Source organism: Apiospora marii, assembly GCF_038362585.1.
Source record: "Apiospora marii strain CBS 49790 chromosome Unknown utg000003l_segment0_segment0, whole genome shotgun sequence".
NCBI lineage: Eukaryota > Fungi > Ascomycota > Sordariomycetes > Amphisphaeriales > Apiosporaceae > Apiospora > Apiospora marii.
The window spans coordinates 6,088,327-6,108,723 of record NW_027117374.1 but is presented as its reverse complement, the minus strand read 5'-3'; the positions used below and the strand labels follow the sequence as shown (position 1 = coordinate 6,108,723).

The following is a 20,397-nucleotide window of genomic DNA, read 5'->3' as shown; positions in this document are numbered from 1 at the left end:
GTGCTCATAATTGCAAAACAAACTGCAATGTCATGAACGAGAGATACAGGACATTGTTATACCATTTATATCATATAAGAGTTATTCTCAAAAGAAAGTTATTATACGTGAGTGGATCGTGACTTTTGTTACTAACACTGGCGGCCCAGGCCGGTCGTCAGGGATCAAGTCAGTCCGCTCGGTCTCGGCCACCTGACGTGAGGTAGGAGAAAGATTCGTCCCACTGGCGCAGGAGACTAAACCACAGGCGAAGGGGCCAGAATCATCAGGGGCCTGTGAAGAGATGGAGGTCAGGTCATTGGGATTTGCAGGAAGCTTGACGAGCTGAGTGATTTTGGGAAGCTCGCTTTGGTGTCTCCTTCCCATGTCCGCAAGAATTGGTGCAAGGCGCAAATCATGATTATCTGTTTGGAGAGCTGACAAAGGGCCCTGGCTCTCGGAGGGTCCTGGTTGACTAGATGATCTAAACGTAGAGAGTTGCGATTTGGGGTAGTCAAAGTCTTTAGACCTCTCTATTAGATGATGTAGCATGTTGTTTTCTCCATTCGCATCTGAGCCGGCAATCGGGCTAGACGAAGCTGGCAATCCGTGCATGGCTGATGACCTTTCGACATCAGGGTCTCCTGCGTGAATATGATGGAAGGCAGCGCTGTTCGCTGGTTGAGCCGGAAGCGGCACCCACTTTTGTGTCGATGAATTGACTGCTGACATATCCCTGACTTCCTCAAGGCCACTGTGGTGGCGGGGGTCGCACTGTAGAGTAGGTCAGGGTGTGCTCGCTGCTCCTTACTTTTTGACGGCGAGAAAGTCATAACTTACCTTGCTTCTGCTTCCCCTTGTTGTAGCTGAAAGTGAGCTAAAATTTGGGTTGGTGTGGTGGCGCTTGATGATCGTAAAAGTAGCCAAGAGCTCGGACTCAAATGACGCCGTGGGTTGAGGTGATCGATTAAAAGAGGCTTGAACGGGTGAGCTAGGTGTAAAGGGAGTAATCTCACATCGCTCTGTTTGCCTGTCATCTGGCTCCAGTGTTTCCCTAGTTTGCCGCTTCTTCACCTGCTGACAGCTATCGATGCCACATTCCTGTAGTGATCCTCCGACATCCGAGGCATGTGGTCCGACACGATCAGTTGCCGACGACTCAGGGGGTATTACAGAGTTAAGTAACAACTCCTCGTTGTTGTTTAGGATTGCTCTATCCTGACTTCGCTCCTTTCGCAATCCCCCAATCATAGTCTCTGCTACTAATACGCCGTCCGGTCCGTTTATCAATTCACCGGACGAGTCTAAGCTTCGAGCGTTGCTGCCCCGGTTGTCGAGAATCAACTCTGTCCCTCCAGCTCCGGATACCTCACTCGAGGCAGGAGAAGCGGTTTTATCTCTGGTGGAGGAAACTGGACCAAGGGTGAGGGCGGATGGATTAGCTATGGCGTGTGAAGCGATGGAGGTTGGGTCATTGAGATTTGGGGCTGGTTCATCGGTAGGCTTCGCTACGCCACTAGTACGAGAGCCTTTTCGCTCATTGCAGCGCTTCTGGAACTTCGATAGGTTGCACTTCAGTACACGCAGTATCGTGAAATATGAGTCGTCATTTCTAGGTGAAGAGACTGCTGACGGCGAACGCGGATCTGGTCTATTTCCCAACGATGCTGGCGGTTCGTGCAAAATGGTCTGGTCTTTATGCCGTGCCTCAGGCCGTCGCATCGTTGACTGCTGATAGTTGTTTTTGTCTTGATTATTCGGCAATCCTCCGACATCCGAGGCATATGATTTGCCACAACTAGTTGACAGTACGGGAGGCACATCCAGTTGAGCCTGCCTTGGCCTTTTGCTGCGACTTTCACCAGGGGATGGCGAAGGAAGCCTTTTTAGGCTAGACCTGAGTCGAGGTGTTTGGGTGGAATCGTTGAGCCGCAAGCTATCGTCGTCGTCTCGGTTTAGTCGGTCCTGGCTTCGCTCCTTTGACGACCTTCCGATGACCTTTGTACAATTTGGAGCTCCACAGAGGCATTCGACCCCTGAAGTCCATCTGTAGTTGATAGTGAGTTCGTTATTTCGAAGTATTTCTCTATTTGTGATGATGATAGCACAAGGTCGGTCCCCATCGTTCCTTTTCAGCAGGTCACAATTGGGGTCGCAGGAGTGGTTCAAGAACCGAGCCTGATTGCCTTGCTGTTTTGCGTCAAGGAAAATGTCCCCGAGCCGCAAGAGATAGTTGCTTTCGCCTTGTTTCCTAACGGTGGCCTCGTTCAAGGTCGTACCAAGGTATTGACATACGAAGGTGCCGCTCGGAATCGTTCGTGTTGACTTGAGCCCCCAGCCTTTGGAACCGAAATTGTGTATCAAAATGTCGGGACATTCGTTGGGCATTTGGTTCTTACAGGCGTGGTGGGTGCAATACGTCTCCGTGATGCGATTGAGGCAATTCGAGCCCTCGCTGCAAAGCTCATTGTCGTCTTGTGATTTGCAGACACACGCCGCCTCAACGGATGTGCTGAGGGGCTTCTCTGGCTCCATCCATTGAAACAAAGCGTCTTGAGAAACAGTTTTACTCCAGTTTAGGAACTGCCTCTTCATGATTGCTGGCCAAAGCAGCGTGATTGCAATACACATGCGAATGTCTTGACGTCCAGCAACGCGGTGTTATGGCGAGAATGAGAGACTTTGACAAAGAGACAAGTATTGGGGTCACGAATGCGCTCCCCTCACCAGACGACAAGATCAAGCCCGTGTCCAGAAACGCGGCTGGGGATGTACCGGCCCAATAGTCTGCCGGCAAAGCTTCACCTGACCCCTGCCAGGTGCTCATATAACAGCGTTGCAGGAACCCCTGAAAGGGGAATATCCGAAAATGGTGGACAATGTTCAGCTTTGTTGGCCAAGAGACGCGGATATTCGAGTTCGCGCTGGTTCCCGCCCGCAGACACAGGAACTACACAGTGCCAGCTCAAGTTAGCCTGCGCGGCCGCATCAGACGGTGTTGCTATCCCCAAGCGGCGCGTAACAGGCACTGTTGAATGGGTTCATTAGCCCAACTCTACCCTTGGTAATCGACCGCGGGGTGTGGGAACATACAGACCAATGCACACGGTGGTGACGGCACTAACCAGCCGATAACGGCTACTGCTGTTGCCGGGCGTGTTGCCGGGCGCGTAGGTCCACTGTCGTGGAATTGAATAAATAAAGCTCCTCTCTTGTCGTTCATAGTTCTTCTCTTATACATTTTATCACATCTTAACTATACACTTTCCTACATTCCCTAAACAACCACTATCCCGTTGTGGATATATCATTATGGTATGTCCTCTTGACCTTTGTCGAGCAAATAGTATCTTACCATGAACAAAAGGCATCGATGGAACCCAAAAGTAAGATTTTGATTGGCAATGGGATATTACCCTTTGGCTTGGCTCTAATTCACAATCTGCTATCAGGTTGGCGTCGCTTATGTGGCTTGTTTGCGCTTTTTGTGCTTCTCGGTCTATACTGGTCGGCTTCTGAGGAGATCAAAGGCGACATGCGCAAGATTTGGGATGCATTGTGTCGGACACTTCAAGTCATCTTTGGGGTCTTTACGGTTTTTGGTCTACTAGGTATCGCATGGTGGGGGCTCATGTCCGCCGAACCGGCAACTAAGGAGGCTAAGACAACGTGAACAGCAAGGACAACACGGTCTAGAGAATGAAGGAGATGATTCCAGCTAAGAAGTTAGGTTGAGAAGGCCCTGTTGACCTGTGGCCAAGACGAATAAAATGAGCATGATCAGGAGATACGCAATGATGGTGACCTCAATGGTATAGACTTGGGAGGCCTCAAGTGAATGAACGATGACCCTGGGCGCTCACTGACTCCCCTCTAATGAGCAACGATGTGCGACTTGCGCCGGAAGCCAGTCAGAACTGGATGATTGAGCGCAGATACCTCGTTAGCAGAACGGATACAGGAATTTCTTGGCAGTCGCATCAGGTATTCATTGTAATTGATTGAGTAGCGACAACCCCTTCCCCTAGTCACCGTGGCTCTATCCTGGCATGGCCCGATTCCTGAGTGTCAAGGCCTCGTCGCTGAACCTGCCTGGAAGCGATTGGTTCTGGAGGCAAATTATGGTGATAGCACTGCGTGACAGTCGCCCGAGAGCGGTGGGCAGTGTTCGCGAAGGGCCTCAGCCCAGACTGTTAGCTGCATGTGTTGTCCTGCGTCGAGCAGCCCCGCACACATCCCCGGAGCCAGCCTGGCCCTGGTCGTCTTTCGTCCGAGTACACTCGTAGTGCATTCTCCCACCTCGCGGCGACCGTGTCATTTTCAATAAGCCCAGCGAGAGTGACGCCCGGGCACTGATCAAGCCAAACTCGGCTTCATTTGCTTCTCGCGCGCAGTCAGAGGGAGTGCTTAGAAAAGCTCCGCGCGGTCCTGGCCCGGTGAACAATGTGGAGGCCAACGATGTAAGCAGATTGGCTACTGCCGCCTAGCCGCCAACAGCAGAGTGCCCGAGGCCTATCCCTGCCTAAGTTCTGACGCTAATCGCCACCCCTGTGGGTGTGGTGTACCCGACCCACAGCTCCTGTACCTGCTGTTACCAGTCCGCGGAAAACCCCAGAGAATGGCATGGCCGGCTCCACTGAAACGGTCGACTTCACGACAAGGCTGTAACTGCTGGGGAGTTTGGGCCGGCCACCTTTCTTGTTTCTGTGCTCTCGTTCGCCTCCATCCACCTGGCAATTCGAAACATTACCTTCGGGGCGCCAACAGCAGTTGCACTGTCGAGTTTGGTTAGCGACATCTCGCGACTTCCTAGGAGGCAGGCGTGGATTGCGCCTCGGTCCAATTCGCGCCTAGCAGCTCGCGATCACCCCAACTACTTGACCATTGACTGCTCCCGACTTGATCGAATTAGGCTCGTCTTAGCTGTATTACGACAAAAGCCTAGCTCAGTTGGTATCGGCTTCGGCGCCCGGCTTTGGGCTCTTTCAGCACGATGAAGCGGCTTGCCACTTCAGGTGCGGGCACATCATCTTCGAGAAGTGATGCCATGGTGGTCTGGCTATCTTCCCCGGGATTGACGAAATTGCCTTACGAGATGATGGCGAATATCGCTATGAGCCTTAGCATTGAGGAGGTTTTCGACCTGTCCCTCTGCTCCCGCCACTTCCATTACATCATAACCGAAGATAGCTTCTGCAAAGCCATTGTTCTTGTGAGTCGATTTCCAAATGCCGGGTCTTCCGAACACGGCTTACTGATCTCGACTAGGCAAAAGCACCATACTCGCTGGAGGTTCAGCAAGCAGTACAGGATGGCCGCTATGCGCGAGCGTTGAGGCGATTGGTCAAAAGACGAAGGGCGACAGCGGAAGCACGCCCGTATATCGTGGCTATGGTCGGTCTTGCCGACTCGTATCTCTATTCAAGTGGCAAACTGTGTTACGTACACGAGGATAAGACGCAAAGATGGCTTAGGATCCTGGACTTACACAATCCCTCCGGGCACGAAATTGTAATCGACATACCCAGACTTACAGCCGAAGCTATCCCGCGGTCTCAAAATTGCCACGATTACACGTTTAGTGTCATTCACACTGCCGAAGGAATCACCAGCTGCCTTTTCTCTTTCGCCCTCCCCGATCCGGAAAATTGGCTTCTGATTTTCGACACGGAAAAACAGGAGCTGATCGGGTCAATTCTTCTCGAATCTACAATCAGATTATTCGTCCGAAACAGCGGATCTTATCTCTACTACGGTACCCATTCCGAGTATGGACCTGACGGTTTCCAAAAATGGGTGCTTCGATTTTTCGACCTCTCCGAGCGCCATTTGTCAAGGAGAAAGTTTCACCTGTCCAACGTTGTCGGCTACGAGATCGGATCCACTGTCTGCTTCGAGATTATTGACGGCTATCTCTACGGATTGTCGAACCAAACAGCCTTCGAAGTAGAAGAGATTGACTGGACGTCCTACTACTACTGTTTCCGATTCCGTCTCGACAAGCCGGACCCTGATGAAACACAGATTATGAAGAAACAAGATAGTTGGAGAAGACAGCATGCGGAGGGCCCTATAGACGATCGATGGGGTTTCTTGAAGCTCGAGAAGGACGAAGCGACAGGGCAAGTGAAGATCTTAGAATCCCGCAAAGAATGGTTGAACGGACAAAGTGGAAATCGACGAAGCTACTATTCAACCAACGTTATTTTTCGAGACCAAGGTGAAGGCGCAGCAGATGAAGAGTTGGAAAACAACATTGCAAACAACCTCCCGGACGATCCTTTGACAATGCTGCTCGAGTCGAGTAGCAACCCAAACTACATGCTTCCAACGCAACGGTCTCCGCGGGGTGTTCATGCTGGGGAAGATGGTACAATATTTGGCCTGAGCAAAACGCACCTTCGCTCCTACTTCTATTTTTGTGGGACCTTCCTCGATTTGGTGGATGACCGTCTGCCATCATCGGCCTGTACACAGCGACTTCGCATACGAGCTGGCAAAAAGATAACAACAAAATGTTTAGAGCTTCCAGAAGTTTCAACAAGCTCAAATGACCAAAATATAACGGGAAGCGATATGACAGAGAAATCCTACAACCGTATCATGATGTGGCCAGGGGAACTTGAACCCCCCTGTCTTGATCCGGCTTTGGAACGGATATGTCACATTATGAACCCTAAGGATCACCAGGGGGGTATCGACGCGGTGAATGATGAGCGATCGATTGTCTATGCCACTGGGGGGTCGGGCACTTCACTGAAAGTCCTTGTCTGGTTGTCATTCGACCCAGCTGCGAAGCTACCAGATACAACAGGCGGGGACGCCCTTCCCATGGTCAATTCGCCAGAAGCCCACGAGAACTTAGGTGGCAGTGCCGATAGGCATGCAGGAGGGCAGGAGGGAGCATACCGCCAAGTTTGGCTCGCTCCTGGAGACCAAGGAAATACCATGCTCAGGCTGGATCACGATGCTGTAGGCGAGAATGTCGCTCCGAAATTGCTGTCAAGCGTCTCCGACATGTGCGCCTTAAGCTCCAGATCTCCAAGCGACGCATCACTGCCTAATGCGTTTATACTCACGAAGGGGCCCAGTGTGTGGGCCAGAACCGAAACCGCCATGCACCCGCACCTCAGCTGGCAATATGTCTAGGAAGTCGACTTTTCTGATGTCCGGATCGGAGAGCGACGTAGGGAGGCGGAGCATATTCAGAAGTCACGCATGCTTGGGACAGCCGCGTATGCTTAGGGGCCATGCACTTGGTAGTCGCAAAATCGATCACGGACAGGTTACTCTTCGAAAGTCCTTCTCAAAGCGAATATGGAACCGAAGGACAGTACGGCTGCTACCCAAACGCGATATCGTGCGGTCTATTGACTGCACATGCCACGATGCTGTTACGCAACTGGCAACTGGCAACTGGCCCGCGATCTCCAACGTCACTAAAGGCATGTTCCACACGAGGCTATAATGCCTCAGGCCGACGATGCCGACGCTGGGTAGTAGCTTGAATCTCCAGAGCTGCTGGCACCTCGAAAACTCGGGTGTTCCATGTGCTGGAGGCAAGGAAAAGGAAAAGCAACGCACAATCGTGTCGTCATGTGGCCAAGAGAGTGTGATGGTTCTGGCTCTAGTTTGGGCCCTGAACGAATAGCTCGATTTACGAACCCCCGAGACCATCAGGAAATATATCCACAACCAATGACGAGCGTTCAATTATCCACGCCACTGGGGGCAATGCCGGCTCCCTACAGGTCCCGGTCTTGTGGTGCTTCAACCCTACAGCGAAGCTCGTAGGTTCAGTGGATGGGGGCTTCCTTTCCAAACGACTCCTTATCAAAGCCTGCCGGCCCGGTACGAGTACCTCCTCGCAATTTGGCTACGTCGGCACCGAGATCCGGAGCAACGCGAGTGCGAGGAATAGCATGGTACAGTATGGACGGTGCGAGAACATATGCATCTCACGATAGAAATGCGGTGTTCAGACCAAGGAAAGCCTGTATTATAGTAGATGTAATATGAGCTACACACACGCGAGACAAAGCCCGGCGCATTCATTCGCCACCTTCCGCGCTCAGTTCTATCACGTAGGAGCCCCAACCTCCCAACACGCCATTCGCCTTCAGCCCTCTTGATTACATGGGACGCAGAGCCTGAACCGTGGTCAGCCATACGTCGAGCGTCTTCACAAATTGTTTCACGCACCAGAGCCATCTCCCATCGGCTAAATGTTGTGGACACAGGCACGGCAGGCATGGACCTTGCAGTACCGGCATTCGAAAATCCACCAAGAGGGACCTGAATGGCACAAGTTGCATGTCCATTGGATCAGTGTGCTGTCGGACTTGATCATCTTGAAAGAGTGGGCACAGTTGTTGGCGACCGCCATGGTGTTTGTTGTTGGAAACGGACAAATGCTGCTACCTGGAGAAGAGAGAATGAGGTGCCATGAACAAGTGGCAACAGGCGTCTCGTAGGGACCCCGCGGCTTTATAAGCTCTGCTGTTTTGCAGGTCTTCCCTGGGTGTGAACCAGCCATCTAAGCAGTTTTATCCAGGGCATCTCCGGTGCTTACGCTACGAAGCGCATGCCAGGGTGTGGTGCGTACGATAGGGTGGTGCAGTGACGCGATGGCTTCCTGGCGCGATATTACCGCTGACGAGGCATGGCTGCATGTACTGGGAAGTATCCGCCGTGTGTGCAGCGCCGTGGAGAGCATGGCGCTTTTTGGAGTGGGTAGCCTGGATTGTGACGGGCTGGCTCAAGGACGCCAAGAACAGGGGAAACGGCCGACGGCACAAGCTACCGCAGCTTCGTGATGGTAACCACGAGACGCGATGCGGACTGGCAAGTGGCGTATGATCTGGCAGTCGGGGATGAAAGCGGTGGCGGTGGGCCATCGCCATTAGGCCCGCATATTGCATGCATGTACTGACACGGTATCGTGTACCCTCGGCTCAACGGGTTGTTTCCGATTCGACCGATTCGACCGATTCCTCTGTCCAGTGCGAGTCGAATGCGGTTGCACCTGATAGACCTGGCTCACGGCCTTTCAAGCGAATCTGGCACCGGTCAAGGTGGTGTCGAGGTAGTGGCCGCGGTGCAAGAGCCTGTAAGCGACCTCCAGGCCTAGTGCCATAGCTGGAGGTAGCAAGCGAAGGTGTTGCATTGCTTACAGGTCTTGATAGGAAATACGTGGGCGCAATGCCTACTGAGAAGTTTACAGGGCATTCAGCTCGGAACTGCGTCTCTTGCTCCGCAGATAGGACATCGCCCATGCCTATTGCACCACTATGGCTGGTGGACTGATGCCTGGAGTAGGTCCTTGGCCCAGGCCCACCACTGCCGGGCCCCTCGGGTGGGTGCCCACCGCTCCAGGGCATTCCAACAGGCTACCCGACTTCTCTTTTCACATCCATGTCACTCGCCTCAGTAATGAAGATCTGGTTCATTAGCATCACAGAGCTTCATTCGAATGCGACCTAAAACTGTGGAACGAATTGGGTGAAAGGAATCGGTGGTAGAGCTCCTGTCACCATCAGAAATGAGTGGCGAACGGGAGAGACTCAGACCAAGAGCAATGTTCATAGCATCCATTACCAACCAAAATAACTATCGTTCTCTAGCAGTATGTCCATTGTATGCCGCATGGGACCGCTACGAACGCCCATTGGTAGCCAACCATTGCAGTCCCTCAATATAGAGCTCACAGTTTGGCATCAAAATCGTCGAACTCGACAAGCTCCCGTATCGGACGGGCTCCAGAGCTGGCAACCAGCCGCGACTTGTACTCTCTGACGTCTTCGATCAAGTAGGGAACAGTCCCGTTGTTGGGTACAACCTCTGGTTCCTTCTCGGAAGAGGCCGCCTCCTGGGTCTTGGCACTTGTGCCTTGGGCCTCCAGATACACCGCCAACTTGGCTCGAGTAGGCGAGGACGGTAGGATATGGCATGAGTAGAAGTCGATCATGTCAGACTTCGTGAGGCGCTTCACATGAGTTGCATCTTCTTGTGCTAAATTGGGGTATTAGTTATCAAGTCCACATTATCGGTTTCAGGGATTGAGATACATACCAGCTTCAAAATCATAGTACTCGTTGGCGATTTGGGCCCAGTGTCGCCCGGTCTCCTGGTCGAGATTCTTCACCTTCTCGAGACGCTTGACTACCACGGCTCTCTTGTGGCTCTCAAACTCGGAGTCGCTCATGTCGTTCAACGCGGTAGCTTGGGCATTCAGGAATGAATCGATACGTGACTCCAAGTACTCAGAAGTTCTCTCGCTCTGGATGATGAACCGGAAGCCATATGTTGTTGAGCAGCCTCGCAGGCCACTGAAAACAACATAGCCAAGCTGCTCCTTGGTGCGCAGCTGGTCGAAAGCAGGTTCGTGGATCATCTGGTCAAGCAGTTTGGTCTTCGCTCGCACCATGCGGTCACCCTTACTGCCGATGTGGAGGTAGTATTCTATGCAGTGATTGACGTTTGCAGGATCCTTGAGCGTCTTCTTGTAAAGATAGTTGGCGCCAGCGGGAAACAATAGGGACCGCAAGATTGGGAGCTGATCCTTGGGTAGCACTCGAGGCTTCAGCGTGTTCTCAATCATTGTGGTCAGCTTCAGGGCATCCTCCTTATACAAATTGCCGTGCACGTAGGCTTCGATATGCATTTGGGAAATGAGTTGTTTGTGGAAGGCCCTAGTAGCTTCAACCGTGATGCCGGGAAGCTCCGCCTCGAGCTGGTCAACGACGTAGTCGTGCTCGGAGGTGAGCCATGAAATGTAATTCCCGATCTGCGTGAATGGTTGCTGAAGCTCCCAGTTCTTGTAACCACGCGATAGACGCTCTTTTACGATGTCGAAGCGCTCATCACGGATCTCCAGGTCGCGCATGGTGATCAGAACTTGCTCCAGCAAGACTGGGAGCTTGTCATTGTAGCCTGACACCTCAACAAACATGCCCCGAGAGTCCAGAGTGACGTTGTATTGCAAGCCTGCCAGGTCCGCATCATAGGAATATTCCTCCAGGGCATCCCATACGAGGTCGGTGTACAGTTTCGCCTTAACCGAGTTCTCTGCGGTGGCAAAGATGATGGGGTTCTTGCAGCTAACCATGAGGTTCGCCTTCGGCACCCAGAAAGTGTCGTCTTTCTTGAACCATGTTCTGGCTATGTTGTCGTTTCTCAGCAAGCGCGGCACCAAGGAAGGCTCTTTAACTTCCTTCTTCTCGACTTCCAGCTTGGTCGGGATAAATTGGTTCTTGTGTGGCAGATGCAGTTGAGGCAGACGTGTTTTGGCATCAGCATCGGCGGCCTCTGCTATCTCCGCGAGAAACTCTTCGGGGATCTTCTCGGCCTTGTATTCGGTTCCGTACCATTTCTCCTTCTGGTCCCAATCACCAGGGTAGTCTCTGGAGACCAGAGTCATTCTGAAGTTGTCCGGACGAAGACAATCCAACCCCATTTCAATGAGACTCGCGTCAAACTTCCTGAGTCGGCTCTGTCCACTAAGCAGCCACTCTCTCGGCAGTGGCTTCTGCATGACGGCGGCAATCTTGCTCGTGAAACGGCTGGCTGGTGTCTTCTGCTTGAACTTGAAGTCCACGTCGGCCATACCCTTCTGCTCCTCGAAAATCCATTCCTGCGGTGGCGTTTCTCGAAGCAGAGCAACGTACTGGAAGAAAGCCTTGACAATCTCCTTGTAATTCATCAAGCCCTGTATTTCAGAGTCAGCCTAGGGGCTATTTAATGATGTCAGGGGGGGGGGGGGACTTACATCTTTGGTGAGTCGAACCTGGCAGCCAAACACACCAGGAGTGCCAGGGCAGATTGCATACACATCAGCGCTCAGCGAATTGGCCCAGCGCTTCGATTTGATGTAGGAGAAAACACTACCAGGTCCCTCGTGTCCCATCAAATGACTGATGTACCGGCTTGGCTGTGACTCGTAAAGCTTCTCCTCGTCCATGAATGGGAAGAGGAGGTTGAGCTCCCTCGAGTCCATAACAGGCTTGGCAAAACACTGCCACTTCAGCTGGTCCTTCGCAAACGGCACCTCATCTTCCCATCTGTTTTGGGGCAAGTTCTTGTCGGGCACAGCCGAGAAAAGCTCTGCTGACCAGCGTTCCAGGACATCAAGAGGTTCACGGCCGAGCACGCACAGCTTCATTCTGTTTGCCGAGTAATGCTTTCCATGGAACTCCATGAACTTGGCGCGCACGTCAATACCGCGTGCTTCCGGCTCGGTCTTGAGGACTTCAAAGTTTCCTGTGGAGAAGTGGCAGTAGGGGTGCTTGGGGTTTGATAAGCTCTTCTCGAGCTGGTGCAGCCGCCATTGGTCGCTCTGTAGGTTCTTCTTGTTCTCCGAGTCAACAGCTTGAAGCTCACGATCCAAAGTCGATGAGAGAAACAGCGGCTCGATAAAGAACTGAGCGAACCGGTCCAGAGCGCCATACAAGGGAGACTCGTCTTCGCCTTCACTGGGCTTTGCGCCTACCTCGAAGAAGTAGTTTGTGGAAGTTGCGCCAGTGTAGGCATTCGAGTGGCCTGCATGCGCCGAGAGATACTGGTTGTATGCATTTTCCACCGGGTACTTCTTCGTCCCCATGAACAAGAGCTAAGCCGCGTCAGTCAGCAACTGTTGATGACGACATCTCCGCAAAACAACAATACTTACGTGTTCCACGGCGTGAGCCATGCCCGGCATATCCGCCTCATCACTGAAATTGCCCACATTCACATCCAAGGCTGCGCTTGCCTTGTCCGTCTCCGGGTCGTGAACCAGAAGGCATTCCAAATGATTAGACAGACGAACCACGTGGTAACTGCGGTCATCGAGTAAAGGCGTCTCCAGGTTGTCCGCAACCCGGTCTACAGGTTGTTCGCTTTTGATCCGGATCGGGACATGACGCACAACCGCAGCCTGGGGGGGTGTAGATTCCGCCATGGAACAGGAGTGGGTTCAGACTTGAATGCTTTTCGAGCCCAGGGGGTGTAATATAACGCGTCAGAAGGTGTGAGAGTGTGGCAGAATTCAAATCAACGCATGGAAGTGGTCAACAAGAAGGAAGACAAGTGCTGGGAGGAGGGGAAAGGTCATACAGTCTATATTTATGCGACCGCCTACTCTGCCCAAGAAAGACGGTTGGCAACGTGTGACAGATCTGTCTGGGCCAATGGGTCCAGGGACCTCGCTAGAACCATGGGAGGTAAATAGCGCTCAATGCCCCTGTAGCACGTTTGAGGCGTTGCTGATTCGCTTCCCATATGCAAGTAGGTGGGACGTGTCCTGTGATACCCTTGCCCAGAGCTGGCTTTCAGGCGCCTTGGAACCGAACCGGCCATTAGCTGTTCTTGTGAAGGGTACCCAGTGAAGAGCTGTCTTTTATTTGCCCGCTACAGCGGTCTGCACCCATCCCTCGGCGATCTACCGCCCAACCTTTTTCCCTCCTTCTTTCGATATTTTACAGACAAAATATCATATAATAGTCTCGCAACTTATGGTATCACATCGCTGGCCCCTTTCACACTAGCATTTCAGGAAGCGCCTTGTCTTCCACGAATAGTGACGGCAATAACGAGGACGCTGGCGTGGAGCACACGAACATGGTCGATTCCAAGCCCGAAAAGCTACAGCCCCTCAAGAAGAAGGATGGCGAGCCACTATGGCGAAAAGACATCCAATACGACTTTCTCCGCGCCGTCTTAGACAACGAGCGAAAGGTCTTCACCAACAGCTACGACCTCACTCAGACGGAGAAGCAGACCTTTGCCGACTTGTACATTGACACCATGGCTAGAAGCAGCAAGACCAGCAAGGTCCTTCGCGACAAACTGCTTAGTGATCGGGAGGCCGCGAAGAGCGTGGCTATGGTCTGTCTGTTGGTCAATGTTGGCCGTATGAATACCACCTTGGAATGTACGTCACCGTTCCAGTCCCCTTTTCTATCTTTATTGCTTGCATCATCATCATACTGACCTCTTGTCTACTACTAGTCTTCCCCGAGATGCGAGCCCAGCTTCGCACCTACCATGCCATTCCCTCTCTCCAGGCCTACCAAGATGCCACTGCCTACAAGCGTTTGCAGGATACTCCGCGCCTCAAGGTCATTATCAAGGCTAGCACCGAAGACAGGCCCGAGCCTCACAGTCTCAATGACTTCAAGGATCTTGACCTTCCGCGGACAAACCCGGTCAACTTGATATTCCTCATCTGCCAACAGGCAACACACATTGCCGAACTGCACTTCCCGAGCGACGGCAAGTTCCACGACTTGATTATGAAGACCAATTTTACCAGTTCCTCTCGTGCCAACGCTTTCCTGTGGCTGATGTGGTTCTACCTGGAATCGGATTTCACGGAAGAAGGATGTGACGAGAACCCTTTTGGTGCCGGTGTGATCTACGATACGGATCTGTCAAACCAAGGGGTGCCTAAGTTGCACCCTATGGCACCTGAAGAAGAAGACCAGGAGAACATTGACCCCCAAATAGAATTCGATTTTGGCCGCGAGAAACAAGCCCATCGAGCCAAGATCATTGCCGCCGATGCTCAGTATGCCCAAGATCACCAGCCAAGCAAACGTGATGTATGGATAGGTAAGCTGCTTGGTGATGATGGGACTTCTGCCGCAATCCTGCCAGGGATCAGACCCTTCGAACCTTCCTCTCCCACCGGGCCTGGATCTGGAGCACTCGACGGTCTAGTTCCCCGCAAGCCCCGGCCGCCTACTACCCATCAGCTTGCCGTGGAGCACAACCGGAACAAGCGCGTCAAGCACATCCTACACCACGGACTACGGAAGGCCCAGCGCAAAGCTCACAAATCGCGGCAGCAGGAGGGTGCCATCATTCGCGCAATATACCGCCTCGATGCCATGGAGGACCCCTTTGTCGATAGCGATGAGGAAGAGTTCAGGTGTGCTATGGATAAATCCATACCCTACCGTGGTCCGGGGTTCGGTGGTCTTTGCCAGCTGACCTCGGAGCCGGATGACTTTGGTGAGGAGTTCGTGTCCCACGTTTCGGCTTTCCGGCGTGCAGAACGGCGTCTTGAGCGATGGGAGGCCCCCGAGTACTCCAACCGGGGTGCCGTGCGCCCCTTCAGGGTGCAGCGCGCGCACAAGGGCCCCACGCCGGAAATGAACGGAGACTACGCCGAAGGAAGCGAGAGGACGGGATTCAGCCAGAAGGGGAAGTCGTGCACGGATGGCACTGCTCATGGCGATGTCACCATGGAAGACGCTGACGACCTTGACGATATGGATAAGGAGCTTCTCGGTTTTGCTAGTGACGCCGAGGAGGGCGATGGCGATGGCGGCAAGGACGATGACGACGTGGATAAGACTTCGCTGGGTCTGGCTGATGACGACTCGGATTCTGAATGCTAGTGCCTGTGGCAAACGCGGTCTGTAGGTTCTTTCGCGTTGTATACCGAGCCGATAAGTTCAATCCAACAGCTAAGATAATCTGGGGCAGGTGGGTTGAGGATCTCCAGCATACTGAGCATAGCAGCACTGATTGACCTTGTTAGCGCCTGCGACGCTGGAAGGGACATCAGGTTGCTATTCTTTCGAAATTTATCAAGGATGCGCGATGTTGACGACAGCTGGGTGCATGATTGGGCCGCTACCGGGTCGAGCTGACTGCAGGACTCGAGGACTCCGAGGCAGTGTGTGGCACCCATCTTCGCGTCTTCCCATGCATCGGTTCCATTGGCAAGTTCCTTAGTACAATAGTGTAATAGAATTGCGCAGGACGTGGAGGCGTGAGAGCTTCAATAATGTATTAGTAGCGCCAACTGGGTCAAATATGGAAAGGGGTGACCTGTACCTGCTTAACCAACAGTGCTTAGGCACTTCTTCGCTATCCAGGAGGAGACGAAATGCTCTGGCAGAAGTTATTGCGGCATCTACAGCATTCCGTTTAAACTCGAGTAACGAACTCTCTTGCTCTGGAGATCCTTTGGCAGCTATTTGGCGGTAGCACAACATCATGCCACCGAGATGAAGCAGGTGAGTGCGCCATATAGAAAGCCTAGTGCTCGTATCGTGTTTGAACATAGCGCCAATCTTTGCCTCCGAAGGTAGCTCGTCATACCAAGTGTTCAGGTCGTCTTGGTTCTTTTGCAGAGAATGTTCTGTAAGCTCCTTGGATGCTCGTAGTGTCTGCCGTGCTCGTGCATTAAGCAATGAAACCTTGAGCATTTCGTTCTGCATTCCTGTGAGGTATTCGCATTAGTCAATTTACCATCTGGAAGCGCAACTTACTATCTTCTAAATTTGTCGATTTATACTTTTCGAGCTGCGTAGGCTTTATGTCGCTCAGACACTTCCACAGTGTTGTTCCCCGTTCATTGCTAAGCCAGGTATGTAACCAACTACTTGTTGTCAGCTTGTAGTCCCAATGCCAAACCAGCTGCTCTTTACCTCGACATAAATACCAATGCACGCCAAGTCCTGCCAAGTTCCACCAGCTCGGGGCTGTCAGCAGCTAGTCCTGTTGTATGCTTCCTGTATAATTCAATGCCTTTCTCTAGGGGGTGTTCAGAGCGTAGCATGCAGTTAGTTAACTAAAGTGGGCCATCCCCTGGGAAGATGTTAGCTTACCCGCATATCTAGCAGCCTCATCTGCGCTACTCGTGATGTTATACAGGCATAACATGGTAGAGACTTTGATGGCGTCTGAGGGCTGGATGTCTCGGGCCGATTCGAAATGACCACGGGCGAGATCATAGAACGTCCTTCGGGGCCGCAGTTGTTTGTCGACAACCTCGTGTCGGTACTGGGAGCCAACAGCAGCTACGGCCGACAAGCAGCAAGCGTCAGCCGTTTGCTTCTGGCTGTCTTCATCATAGCATAGGTGGATATATTTTTCAACTTGGTCCCTGCTGAAAACGTGGAATACTTGGTCGTTGGTACTGAAGAAAGCGTCCACGAAGAAGGCTGTTTGTTCACGCGAGGTCAAAACCTGAGGTCCAGAGACGGATGCAGGAACGCTCTCTGGTTCTGTCGGAACGTCAAGTAGCTTTGAGAGTGGTTCAATCTTGCCGTCGCTACTTCGCCAAGCGTGCAGGAGTCGTTCAGCGTCCTGTAGCGGTAAATCCTTTAGCTTTTTCGCGAACGCGCTGAGTATTTCGAATTTCTTTCCCTTCTCTTCCTTATCATCACTGTATATACAGTCTAGGCTCTTTTCTTGGCAACTGTTACACGTCGGTCGGTCTCCAGAACACTAGGCGTAGCTCAGTTCGTGCAACAATTCGCTTTGATGATTGTAATGGTTTGTTCACCTTGCTCTTTCGCATGCGACAAGTGTTACAGGCTTTGACGACAAGTTCACGTCTGTTTTGCAAAGGTTTCTCGACTATACGGTGTGGTGAGGATGCGGGTTTGATTGGAATGAATTTCATTGTATGATTTCGTCGGAAGAGACAAGACAAACAAGTGCTTAGAATGCTCGAGTATTATGCCGTAATTCAGTTCACTTTCAAGTCTAGAACTTGCCTTCTAGCATCCGGTTTCCACTACATAAAGAGGGTATGGCCTTAATTTATATAGTAAAACAAAGAACAGAAGAAAAAGAAAAGCAATAAATGCCATCTCCGTACATTTGTCTGCTTTTAGAGGTTGGGAGAGCTGAAGAAGTTGGACATCGGTGGCCAGTCTTAAAGCGCTGAGATATATGACCTTTGTTCACTGTACCGAAAATCCTAGGCGTCACTATTGGTTCATGTCCTCACTGTGTCGGCGGCGGAACGGCAGTCTGCCAGGGTTTTCAGCTGGGAAGCTCGCGTATCTTACCATGGGTTACAGTTGTACGGAGTACCTCGTTTTCTTTTTCTGGCTACATGGTACGACCATGGTCCGTCGAATACCTGCAGCAGCTTGCATACATCTTATGGATGTTTTTGTGTCATTTTTACATGTCACATTTCCCTTGGCATGAACCTATCCGGTCTACCGTGGCTTGTATGTACTGTTCCGCGCGGCTTCCATTGTTCCAAGCAATAGACACCATAAAAGAGGGCGTGAGATGTGCATCCGTCAAGACTACTACTAAAAGAACCATGCATCTCCGAATGCTGGCAAGTGAAGTAATTTACGAGTACGTGGAACAACAGAATGGAGTGCTTTGGAATTCCCGTCTTTTTAATTCGTGGCAGGCATTGTAAGTACGTCGCGGTAAAGCGAAGCCATTGCTTTCTCTATTGTCGCCAGGGATATATGGTTTCTTGCGTGATTGATTACGAACATACAACGATGTACCCGCCCCGACAAACGCCGTCCGTTATGATTCAACCTCATTCGGAACCGCCCGCCTCGCAATGCAGTGAATACAAAACCCTCCAGTCTGGATGCGTGTAGAACGCTCACCATCCCTGGGCGTGGTAGCCGCCAACGGCATCACGCTCCAGGTATTGGTTCCAGCTGGTGGCGTTGGGCTCCTCCTGGGTCTCCTCGGTCTTCTTCATGCAAACCTTTTCGGGGTATTGCTTGAGGTTGGCCACATCATGGGAAGTGTGCCGCCTCTTAAGCACAGCGTTGGCAGTGGATGTCTTTTGCTGACGCTCCCAGAGGAGCTGTCGGTGGAGCGACTCTGTCAACTCGTTGTGTAGCATGTTGCGTCTCGTAGTTCGTGGCGACAGTGCTGATTGGCGTTGATTGCCATTGGCACTTGTCATGATAGGTTGGGCCGTGCTGCGAGGAACCTCGTTGATGGGCCTCAAAGGGGTGTGGCGCATGCCATCCTTCATTTCAAGACCGCTGTCGTCGGAATCGTTCGGCGAAGTGGCCTTGACTGTGGGGATGTGCTGGACAGTCCGCGCGCGTTGCAGAGCCGAAGTGGATTGCGAAGCAATAGCGGCACCTAAGCCACCACGGGGGCGCTGGTCCTGCGCACCAGCAAACATCAAGCTAAGGTTGGACCGGTGAGAGGTCAGGTTGGGTTTGGACGGGACGCGCTTGAAAGTTAATGGGTCGTCCATACTCTCCTTGCCGGCCTCCTCGATGGAATCCTCCCACTCCGAATCATCCTCATCATCGTCGATAGCGCTCTCATCGATGTAGCTATCCGACTGCTCGTCACTATCTTGTGTCTGGATAGTGCGTATGCTGACCTGGTTGCTAAACGAGGTTTTTATCTTCTGGGCGTTCAACAAAGAGTTGGGTCGAGCAGAGTGCATGGCACTCTTCAACTTTGAGGAGTATACTCATGACCCGAAGAGCCACCGAGGGCAAACTTGGCGGGCTGCCCCTTAAGCTGGACCGGGCGGTATGCTGGAGCAGCTTCGGGCTCGGGGATCCCGCCGAGGGCGAGTGGCTTCATTGACTCTTGACTGCGAAGCTGCAGTGTCGGAATGGAGACTTGAGAAGGAGAAAAGCCGCGGATAACTGTGGTTCGACTCGGGGCACGCTCGCCGCTGGTGCTGGAAGTAACGCCCGATGATACCGAAGCAGACATGACGGACTGTGTTTCCACAGATGAGTGGCACATGGGCTCGGTTGTCGGTGTGGTGGGTGTGTCGGGTGTTTGTTGAACATCCGGGGATGAATAGGCTGTCTGAGAGTCGTCCGACTCGGGTTCGAGGGACGGCGAGGACATCTCAGCCAAAGGTACCAGGTTGGGTTCCTTGTCTTGGATAATGGAAACGACCATCTTCTCCAGGTGGTCAGATGTGATGTGGCGCTCACGGCCGCGGCTGCGATTGCTCGCGTTCGAGTCTTGTCGAAGAATTCTGGGTCGGGAGATCTCCATGGGTTCGGATTCGGAGCTGAACTCAATGGCCTCTTCGTATTCAGCGATAGAGTCCACACTGCCGGACAATTGAGGAACTTCTGGTATCCGCAATTCGGGAATGTCCTTGGGTGCTGTGGCGGCGACGGGGGTAGAGGTTGCCTGTCGTAGTTTGCTCTCAGTGGTGTCGCAGCAGAAGGTCTCGCGGTTCCAGAGTCTCCAGCTGAGGTTCTCTAATCGTCGGCCTTGCTCGACGGAGTCCGCACACCTAGAGAAGACTGCCAGGGAAGTTAGTCCCAAGTCAAGCAGCACCAATACCGAGCGAGTCAACGTACCCGTCCACATATTGAATAGATTTTGGGCATTGGCAGTATCGACCTTGTGGATGACGTTAGGGTCCACGGTCAGGACCAATCCTTCAGGTCTGCCAGGCATGGTGGCTCTAGATGCTTCCCAGCAAATGAATCTGTGGGTGAAAGGATAAGTGTAGCGGAACGATTGCAAATATGCAAATTGTGACCGGGAAGCAAACATCAATTGGCCAATGGATTGTCAAGAGTTGTAGAGTGTAAAAGGTGTGGAAGGGTGCGTCCAATGTGTGGAAATATGGGCAGTCTGACGCAGGTATAGTGCCACGGCGAGACGGGCAGGTCGTGGTTCGCTACTGACGTACATTGTGCAAGGAGTCTGGGAACG

General features: G+C 52.4%; 6 protein-coding genes across 6 annotated transcripts; 2 read left to right on the top strand and 4 right to left on the bottom strand.

Moving 5' to 3' along the window:
- Window positions 1–169: 169 nt before the first annotated feature.
- PG985_005452 (uncharacterized protein) lies at window positions 170–2,574 on the bottom strand (the record flags this gene model as incomplete). The annotated part of the gene is made up of 3 exons (XM_066825221.1): window positions 170–192; window positions 243–753; window positions 820–2,574. The coding sequence occupies 3 exons, from the start codon at window positions 2,572–2,574 to the stop codon at window positions 170–172; spliced, it is 2,289 nt and encodes a 762-aa protein (XP_066688381.1).
- Window positions 2,575–4,972: 2,398 nt separating this feature from the next.
- On the top strand, window positions 4,973–7,128 carry PG985_005451 (F-box protein; the record flags this gene model as incomplete). Its single annotated transcript, XM_066825220.1, has 2 exons — window positions 4,973–5,191; window positions 5,248–7,128. The coding sequence occupies 2 exons, from the start codon at window positions 4,973–4,975 to the stop codon at window positions 7,126–7,128; spliced, it is 2,100 nt and encodes a 699-aa protein (XP_066688380.1).
- A 2,554-nt stretch (window positions 7,129–9,682) lies between these two features.
- On the bottom strand, window positions 9,683–12,916 carry PG985_005450 (peptidase M16 inactive domain-containing protein; the record flags this gene model as incomplete). The annotated part of the gene is made up of 4 exons (XM_066825219.1): window positions 9,683–9,990; window positions 10,051–11,686; window positions 11,747–12,586; window positions 12,647–12,916. 4 exons carry the CDS (start codon window positions 12,914–12,916, stop codon window positions 9,683–9,685), a joined length of 3,054 nt encoding a protein of 1,017 aa, XP_066688379.1.
- A 659-nt stretch (window positions 12,917–13,575) lies between these two features.
- PG985_005449 (uncharacterized protein) lies at window positions 13,576–15,359 on the top strand (the record flags this gene model as incomplete). The annotated part of the gene is made up of 2 exons (XM_066825218.1): window positions 13,576–13,888; window positions 13,966–15,359. The coding sequence occupies 2 exons, from the start codon at window positions 13,576–13,578 to the stop codon at window positions 15,357–15,359; spliced, it is 1,707 nt and encodes a 568-aa protein (XP_066688378.1).
- A 192-nt stretch (window positions 15,360–15,551) lies between these two features.
- PG985_005448 (ankyrin repeat protein) lies at window positions 15,552–17,377 on the bottom strand (the record flags this gene model as incomplete). Its single annotated transcript, XM_066825217.1, has 4 exons — window positions 15,552–15,694; window positions 15,815–16,189; window positions 16,578–17,137; window positions 17,178–17,377. Coding segments are annotated over 4 exons (1,137 nt in total). The 3' UTR covers window positions 15,552–15,692.
- A 960-nt stretch (window positions 17,378–18,337) lies between these two features.
- PG985_005447 (uncharacterized protein) lies at window positions 18,338–20,136 on the bottom strand (the record flags this gene model as incomplete). The annotated part of the gene is made up of 3 exons (XM_066825216.1): window positions 18,338–19,091; window positions 19,178–19,979; window positions 20,037–20,136. 3 exons carry the CDS (start codon window positions 20,134–20,136, stop codon window positions 18,338–18,340), a joined length of 1,656 nt encoding a protein of 551 aa, XP_066688376.1.
- Between the last annotated feature and the right edge of the window lie 261 nt (window positions 20,137–20,397).